Consider the following 9589-nt stretch of genomic DNA (forward strand, 5'->3'; position numbering starts at 1 on the left):
GTACGAGAAAGAAAACTTGTGCGAGAAGATGATGTTATAGATTAAGGATATATTTAGACATTGTTTTTTCTATACCACTTTTATAAAGAGAGAAAAACATTTTGTTTAAAGTTTCTCAATAAATGTTTGAGAATAAGTTATTCCACCTAAGATTTCATCATGCTTTATTGTTTGAAGTATGATACCACTATTGACCGGACAGTAGGACGCAGTGAATTAAAATAAAGTGATAATAGAAAAGACAAATATAATATAAAGGTTAAATTAATCTTTATTTTATTTGTCAAGTAATATTAACGTGGTTCTTTAGTTTTTTTTTTCTTAATTTGATCCTTAGTTTTTTTTTAAAAATATTCAATTTGGTCATTATCGTTAATTTTGACCAAACGGTGTTAAAGTCAATGTCATGTGTCAATTTCTGAATTTTTTGATTTTTTTTTTACACATGTCACCCCACATTGTCACGTGTCAAAATGATTCAATTTGGTCCTTATATTTGTTTTTAATTTCAATTTAGTCCCAATTTGTGTAAAAATGAAGCAATATTGTTCCTTCTTAAATTAATACTCAATTTAATTTTTGTATAAATCTTATGATGATATTCTTACTAAAATTGAATTTTTTATTAAATATTTGTAGAAATATTTTTAAACAAGCTTTTTTTTCTAGTTTTATTATTAAACAAAGTTAAACCCTAAACTTAATTTCAACAATTAACAATTTTGTTATCATATATAAAGACATAAAGTGTATCATATTATACAAACTTAGTGAAGATTAAAACTCAAATAACTTGTCACACATGAGTTTAGGAACTAAATTTCAAGTTTAAAACAAAACCAAAGTTTAATGTTTTGTATAGAATTTAAAGTTAATTTAAAATATTTCTAAAAATATTTAATAAAAATGTTAATTTTAGTAAGAATATCACCATAAGATTCATACAAAAGTAAATTGAGTGTCAATTTAATTTAAGGAGGGACAAATTGTTCCATTTTTTAAAAAATTGGGACTAAATTGAAACTAAAAACAAATATAGAGACCAAATTGAACCATTTTGACACGTGACACAATTGTGAAGTGATACATGTAAAAAATATAAAGAAAAACACAGATTTTGACATGTGGTGTTGACTTTAACACTGTTTGATCAACTAACGGTAATGACTAAATTGAATCATTTTTAAGAAAATGAGGACCAAATTGAGACAAAAAAAAAACTTAAAGACTAAACTAATATTAGTTGACAAAAAAGAGTAATTTGACCTAATCTATAACAATATATAAAGAGAATTTTCTCTTTTGTGTCCATATTTCATAATACCAATTATACCCTTTATAATATTATTATTTATTAATTTTTTTAAAATTAACGGTTATTTTTATATATTTTCTATAAAACTGTTTATCTTTTTTTTTATTCAACAACAATTAATTTCTCTATTCATTTCACTTTATTTTTAATAAATATAAATTTATTTTATATATTAACTTAATAACATTATAATATTATTACCTACTAACATATTATTATTTATATTTAAAAATGCGTACACACGTACCTCATTGTCAATATAAATAAAAGCAATTGTTGTTACCTTCAGGACGTTTAACCTAAGTTCAATAGTATCCATTTCGTTTTGAAGTATTATAATTTCAAATTATTGTTTTAAAAAAAAGTAAAAAATAAAAGCTTTTAATTTTTTTTAACTTATATATCATTATATATCTTGAGTTCATATTTAACTTAATCTTATACTATACATTCATCATCTTATTCATTTTTAATTAACTACTACATTAAATTTTTAAATTTCTAAAATTTGGTTAGTCAAGCAATTCATATATGTCTGTCTGAGTGGGAATGGAGTCCAAGATCTACTTTAGATACAACCTATAAATAAAAGTGGTTAAAGATTCTTTCATAAAGTTAGCCTCTTTGTAAGGGTTAAGAGACGAAAATGACAAAATGGGAAGGTATTAATTAAGGGTCTATTTTTCACGGTCATTCATATAACAACCAAACAAAAGGTAGTGAATAATTTTGCTACACTTAACCTATGTGAGAGGTGCAGCCTGAATTCTTTAATAATAAAACAAAATAAAATGAACAAATTGACTACAGGGTCAATTATTGGTAAATTTGAAAAAAAAAATATTGGGGAAATGATCAATTTCCTTTCACATGACAGAACCTTTTGTGTATATGATTTAGGGTTTCTGTAAATTTTTAATATGCCATTAGTTGAGCAATTACTGATCTGTAGTTTAAATTTGAGATGTTTATGTTCAACGACTGTGAAAGTAAAACCGAATTAAAAACTATAATTTCATCAAACTAAATTGAACTAAAATATAATTTGTGAACTAAGATTAACAGTTTGAAATGAATTATTTTCATGAACTTAATTATTTTGTTAATCAAAAGTCTAAAATATATATTTTTTAATTTTAATTTTTTTGTGGAGATTCGTTAAATTTTTAAAAATTTTAAAAATGTAGCACTTTATTGATGAAAAATTTAATTCTGTATTCCTTACTTAATACTTATCATAAACATTTAGCGGTAAACTAAAAATGATTATTGAAATATACTATAATATCATAATATAAAATAAAATGATATTCTTTACAGAATTAGTAAAGAAACTGATGTTTTCATATGCGGAATTACTATAATTCATTAGAAAGAGACTTGAACACAGTCACGTTAACCTAACAATTTGAAATAAACTCTTACACTAATTCATTCAGTGATGCTTAAGTGATAATAAAATAAAAAAAATAGCTTAAGTGATAATAAAATAATTCACAAATTTTTTTATTGTTGATTATATAATGAATTTTATTTGTCTTAAGATCATAGAGCATACAAAAAAAAATGTTCCTTATTTATTTTAAGCAATACAGAAAAAATATGTTGATACTTATACTTATAGGTAACCAAAGTTAAAATGTTGATAGTTAAGATCACATTTTTAAAAATGTAGTAATTTAACTTTAAATGTTTTTAAATTATCATCATATGACCCAATATTAATTAAATTGTTGTAAGGTGTATCAATTGTCTCGTGATAGAAAATAGATGAGTCAAGTCACAATCAAATTATGACACTTTGATTATTACAATCTTAAGCAAAAAAGAGTTGCACATTAACTATATTAATTATAGTTTTTGGTTTAGTGATAAATGTTTAATTGAGCAATTAGTATCAAAGTTTAGTAGTAAAATCGTTACATAAACTTAAGGCGATTATTGGTCACCGATGATAAGATTTCATTTTTATAAACTAAAATTTCATTAATAATAAGAAATGCTTATATTCTAACATAAGGCATAAATAAGACTCGATGGAGACACACAAATAACTTGCAAAACCAAACTAGCTGCGAGGAAAAAGCTAAGCCAAGACGAAGACACCAAACAAAGAAAGCATAAATTATACAAACATACGGCCACAAAGGCAACTCCCTTACATCATTAATAAATTTATACTATATGACTGCATGTGATATTTAGCTGCATAGAATGTCTTATTGTAACTCAACACACCCAAAAGTAAACACACTTCCCACCACCTCCTCTGATAGCATGACTTATGACAACTTCGCATGCCTAAGACCGAATGCTTTTATCCTTTCAAGGCCTTCTTTCAGATCGGAAGGGTCAACGGCAAGACTAACCCGAATCCAATTCTTTAGTCCAACGATAACACCTACAAGTATGTTATCATCGGTCATGACATCTTCATCATTTTGTCACAAAGTCAATGGAATTTCAATAATCACATGAGAAAATTCTTACCAGGAAAAAGAATCACAGATTCCTCCTTGGCCAACTTACTGCAAAATTGTACATCATCAACAATGTCCTCCAGTTGGGAAAGGTTAATCTCCACCTACTCCATCATTTTTCATTAATTGATAATGTTACTAATCCACAACATTATGAAAATTGTAAAGTTCTTCATGCCACTCACCATTACAACCATGGCTCCTTCTGGTTTCAGAGGGCATGTCAAGCAAGGGATCTCCTTACACCCATCATAGAATATATCTGCAACCTCTCTCAGTATACCAAGATTATTTGAATGGAAATCGTTTGGAGTTTTCTCAAGGATGTCTGGTATTGCAGCCTGCTGATAATGTAAAAGATGCAGTCTTATTACACACAAACACATAGTTAATTGGTTATTTTTATATCAGTTCGTTATTACCTGCACGATGGTCGGAGGGTTATCAGTGATCTCTATATACTCGATTATTTTGGACACGATCTAATAAACAAGAAAAAAAAATATTAAGATGTCTGCTGATAAATTTCAACATGATTGAGTGTTATCAGTTTATTTTCTTGTAGGTTAAAAACTTAAACTTTATTATATATTCATTGAGAATAACAAGTTTTCTATCTCTAGGTTATTCACACTCAAACAACTATTTTAGAGCCATAATTTTTTAAGCACAAAAAGGTTATGAACAAAAAACAAACCCCAGATTCTTGAAGGATTCCTTGAGGATCACATATGGCTATCCAACCGATTCTCCAACCAGGAATAATCCATCTTTTTGAAAAAGAACCAATCGTAATAACTGGCACTATTGAAGCAAACTCTCCCATGGGCACAAAAGGTTTGCTTCCAAAAACTACGTGAGCATAAACTTCATCAGAGATGACAAAGATTCCAAGTTTGCTTGCAATCTCTGCAACCTGCAGTTAATAGTCATGAAAAATCACTACATTTTGTTTTTCTCAAGTTCAACGTAAGTTCGAGATAAAAAAGATACCTTTTTCAAATGTTCATACGCAAACACATTCCCACAAGGACTACTGGGGCTGATGATGACCAAAGCCACAGTATTCTCATCTGCTAAATTTTCTAAAGAGTCAAGGTCAACTTCCCAACCTCTATCAGGCAAAAGATCAAAATATCGAACTTCAAGGTGACAACGAGAGGCACGAAGTTCGTATTGAGGGTACCCTGGCTTTGGAAGGAGAATGTTGGCCCCAGGACGTGCAATGGAAGGTAAGATTATATCTATGGCTTGTGTGCCACCAATGGTCAGAAAAACATTCTCTGCTGAGAGCTTATGTGGAAGATGAACTGAAACATGGTCTGCAATAACCCTGTTATGTGAAAAAGTTTTTGAGTTTGTCAGAAACTGTTGAAGTGATTATTGGTATTAGATTGTAGAATGATTTAGAAAGAATTTTGAAGAAATAAACCTCTTAGCCTCTAGTAAGCCAAGAGTGGGAGGGTAACAGTTGAAGTTAAAAGATTGAACTGATGTTGTAACAGCATCATGAGCCACATTTGTAGTACGAAAAAGTGGGTTATCAGTGGGATCTACGCGACCAAGACGAATCACAGGTCTGGTGTCTTCATTGTTGACGCTGTCCAGCAACATGTCATAAATTCCTCCCACACTGATGCTTGAAGCATTCAAGTCTTTGTTCTCCATAATCTTAGTTGGAATGAGGATGATGAGGGAATTATGAGGAGAGGGTAGCAAAGATAGCTAAGAACACAATACTAGGAATGAGACCAATGTTATACATATATATATATATATATATATATATATATATATATATATATATATATATATATATATATATATATCATTTATTAGAAGCTATAACATGACAGAAAAAAATGGTACTGTATAAAATATAAAATCATCATCAGTATTTTTATACAGTTTTATACTATTATAATATAATAATGACTCCTGTTATTTTATAATGGGATTTTTATGTTAATGAATTTCTTTACAGAATAATTCATACACCTTCAATGAAAAAATCTTCCTTCATTTCAAAAATTTAACCAAAAAGATTGCATGGCATTAATTTAAAAAAAAAATGAAATTGAGAATAAAAATAAACTGAAGAATCAACTTATTTTTTAAAAAAACAAAAGTTAAAAAAGTAATTATACATAATTTAAACATAACTTCAAAATATTAAAATCATATGTTAAAACTTAATGATAAAATATAAAAAAGTATCAAAATTTAAAATAGTTGTTAACATAAAAATAAAAGATTAAAATTATTATTTTATTTCAGGGAAAGAAAAGTTAAAAAAAAAAAGCAATTACCTCTATATTATTCAATGTCATAACTCTGTGATTATGCGTGTTTTTGGAAAAAAATTATTAAAATAAAATATTAATAAATTAAAATTAATAACTAATAATGAAGTAAAGTGGTACTCTATTAATGAGAAATATGAAAAATACACTAAAAAAAATGTTTCATTAGTAACTAATTTTAATGATTAAAAGTTGTTAATCACTATAATGACCAATTTAGATACCAATTTACAAAATTAAAATTTATTGGTTACTAAAATAATCACTAATATAAATAAAAAATTATAATTGATCACTAAATTTGTCACTAATTAATTAAAGACCAATTTAGTAACTAAGTTATTTTGGTAGTCAAAACTTATGTAGCTAATTTTTAGTGACTAGTTTCCTTTGGTAGCCAAAACTATGGTAGCTAATTTTAAAAACTAATTTAGTGACCAATTATAATTTTTTATTCATAATAGTAACTATTTTAGTAACCAATAATTTTTTTTACTTTGTAAACTTGTATCTAATTAGTCATTATAGTAACTAGTAATTTTTGGTCACTAAAATTGGATATTAATGAAGCATTTTCTTGTAATGATACAAACTTTTATTCCATGAAAATTTTGTTACACACTAAACACTATAACGAACAACAAACCAAGCTACCTTGTTTTTGTCTTTGTCTCTAGAGGTTAGACTTCTATTGTATTTATTTTATTTTTTTCCAACGTGCAACTTTGAATATCTAATTTTCATTTTAAAATGAAAAATAACTTTTATATTTAATAGCTATAATTTTTTATTTCATCCGTGTCCTTATTAAGTAACAACTGTGAATCATCTATATGTGTCTTTCTCGTCTCAAATATAAACTCAAAATATTTTAAGAAAAGAAAAATAATAATAATAAAATATTATTCATTGTTCATTGTAAAAAATATATTATAAAAATTTACATGAACATTTGAATTTGAGATATGTATAAAATAAATAATAAATATAAATATTAAAAAGAAATATAAATAATAAAATGTATATCATAACAATTATTTGAGATACAATACTTCATTTATAAAGAAAATGTAATCAAAGTTGTAATAGAAGGAAAAAGTATATTAAGGATAGAATATTCTAAATAATAAACAAAATACTTTTTGATAGGGAATAAAAAATTGTGCGGCAAAAAAGAAAAAAAGTTTCCAATAAAATAAATCAAAAGACAAGATAGAACATTGAAAATAAGTTTGTTAGATTACTATTTTAGTAATTTAAGAGATGATATATATTATATTTATATAAAAAAACGAATTTAACTTTTATATTTATACATATCTATTGTTTTCGGTTGTAGAAGATCCTAACTTATTAGAAAAAGACCAAATATCTATTTTTTTAAACTATTGAAATCCCACATTAATATAGAAAAACATCAAATTAAAATATATAAGTAAGAACAATTCTTACTTTACATGTTTGTAAAATATACATAAATTGTATTTAAAGTCACTTTTTAATATAATATGATAATTTATTTCAAAAAATTTAATAAAACTGAGATTTTTTGTGGAATTTAATTGTCTAATGGTTAATTTGAAACACAACACAACAGATCTGGATTTTGTTACGACAAATAAAACTTGTGCGAGAAGATGATGTTATATATTAAGAGTGTGTTTGGATAGAGTATTTTAATGAAGCAATTCATTTTTTTGAAGAATTTAGATTTTTTTGTAATGAAATGCTTTGTTTGGATACAGAAATTAAAAAGCATTTCAAATGTAAGCATTTTTTTGAGGGATTTCAATTAGCTAAATTAGTAGAAATTCAAATACCTTCAAAATAGGTGGAATTTGAAATTCTTTACACTCAAATGAGGCTGACGATCCAGACGGGTCTGACGACCTGAACGGGTCCGATGACCCGAATGGGCTCAACGATCTACACGGGTCCGACGACCCAAACGAGCCTGACGACCCAGACAAGTCCGACGACCCGAATGGGCTCGATGATCCAGACGGGCCCGACGACCTAAACGGGTTCGTTGACTCGGGCAGACCCAATGACCCAGACGAGCCCGACGATCTGGATGGGCCCCATGACCCAGACGGGTCTGACGACCCGAACGGGCCTTAAGACCAGAATGAGCCCGACGACCCGGAATGGCCCGACGAATTGGATGGGGCAGACTATCCGGACAAGACTAATGATCTGACGGGCCCGACAATCCAGACGGGTCCGACGACCCGAACAGGCCCGACGATCTATACGAGCTCGACGACCCAGATGAGCTTAATGACCCGGACGAGCCATACGACACAGACTAGCCCGAAGACCCGGACATGCTCTTCCAAACCGTCGGACCCGACGACTCGGACGGGCCTGACAACCTGGACTGACCCTTCCAAACCGTCAAGCCCGAAATTGAAATGTAAGGTATTTTAATTTCCTTATGCAAAGTATTTCAATTTCTAAGCATTGTTGAAATGCTTCATCCAAACATAAGGTAAGGATATATTTACACCTTTTTTCTTTCTATTACCACTTTTAGAAAGAGAAGAAAACATTTTGTTTAAAGTTTCTCAATAAATGTTTTAAGAATAAGTTTTTCCACCTAAACTTTCATCATGCCTATTGATATAACAGTAGGATGCACTGAATTAAAATAAAGTAATCATAGAAAAAATAAATATAATATATAATGATATATAAAGATGATTCCAGCGTCCATATTTCATAATATTAATTATATCTTTTAAAATATAATTATTTATTAAATTTTTTAAAATTAACGGTTATTTTTATCCATTTTCTATAAAACTGTTTATCTTTTTTCTTTTTATTTATTTATCAACAATTATTCTTTTTATTCATTTCATTTTATTTTTAATAAATAAATAAATATATTTATTTATTTTACACATTAACTTAATAATATTACACTATTATCATCTATTAATATAAATTATTTATATTTAAAAAATGCATTCACACATACTTAATAAAGTACTTTTATTTCAGGACGTTTAAGATAAGATCAATAATGTCCATTTCGTTTTGAAGTTTTAGAATTTCAGATTCTTCTTTAAAAAAAAAGTTTTTTATTTTTTTTAACTTATATATCATAATTCATATTTAACTTAGTGTTATGCTATACATTCATCATCTACTGCATTGAATTTTTAAATTTCATCGAGCAATTCATATCTGTCTATCTGACTGGGATTGGATTTGAAGATCTAGTTTAGATACAACCTATATGTTAAAGTGGTTAGAGATTCTTTTATAAAGTTGGCTTTTTTTTAAGGGTTAAGAGACGAAAATGACAAAATTGGTAGGTATTAATTAAGGGTCTATTATTCATACAGTGATAATAGCTAAGTGTAGTTTTGTTCATAGATAGTTCAGTTATTAATAGTTTAAAGAAAAAAGTTATACATGGAATCATAGTTTTAATTTGTTTCATCAACCCTTCAACAATAAAGCATAAAGACAATGACTATAAA

The 9589-nt window shown here is 27.5% G+C and overlaps 1 protein-coding gene across 2 annotated transcripts; it reads right to left on the reverse strand.

Moving 5' to 3' along the window:
- Positions 1-3280: 3280 nt before the first annotated feature.
- On the reverse strand, positions 3281-5538 carry LOC114185646 (probable aminotransferase TAT2). Of its 2 annotated transcripts, none has more exons than XM_028073504.1 (7): positions 5228-5538; positions 4789-5128; positions 4493-4711; positions 4218-4277; positions 3981-4136; positions 3806-3899; positions 3281-3716 (listed from the first exon to the last, which is right to left on the reverse strand). In XM_028073504.1, the coding sequence occupies exons 1-7, from the start codon at positions 5461-5463 to the stop codon at positions 3598-3600; spliced, it is 1224 nt and encodes a 407-aa protein (XP_027929305.1). In that variant the 5' UTR covers positions 5464-5538; the 3' UTR covers positions 3281-3597. The 2 variants fall into 2 exon arrangements, with proteins under 2 accessions (XP_027929305.1, XP_027929304.1); XM_028073503.1 differs by having other exon boundaries at positions 3981-4139.
- Positions 5539-9589: the final 4051 nt, after the last annotated feature.

Source organism: Vigna unguiculata, chromosome 5, assembly GCF_004118075.2.
Source record: "Vigna unguiculata cultivar IT97K-499-35 chromosome 5, ASM411807v1, whole genome shotgun sequence".
Classification (NCBI taxonomy): domain Eukaryota; kingdom Viridiplantae; phylum Streptophyta; class Magnoliopsida; order Fabales; family Fabaceae; genus Vigna; species Vigna unguiculata.

Bases quoted from the DNA above. Each gene is read 5' to 3' on its own strand.
- LOC114185646 (XM_028073503.1), bottom strand. From the start codon at position 5,463: ATGGAGAACAAAGACTTGAATGCTTCAAGCATCAGTGTGGGAGGAATT. The intron at 4,140-4,217 runs GTAATAACGAAC...TTACATTATCAG, and splicing joins ACCCTCCGACCATCGTGCAG to CAGGCTGCAATACCAGACAT. The intron at 3,900-3,980 runs GTGAGTGGCATG...ATGATGGAGTAG, and splicing joins AAGGAGCCATGGTTGTAATG to GTGGAGATTAACCTTTCCCA.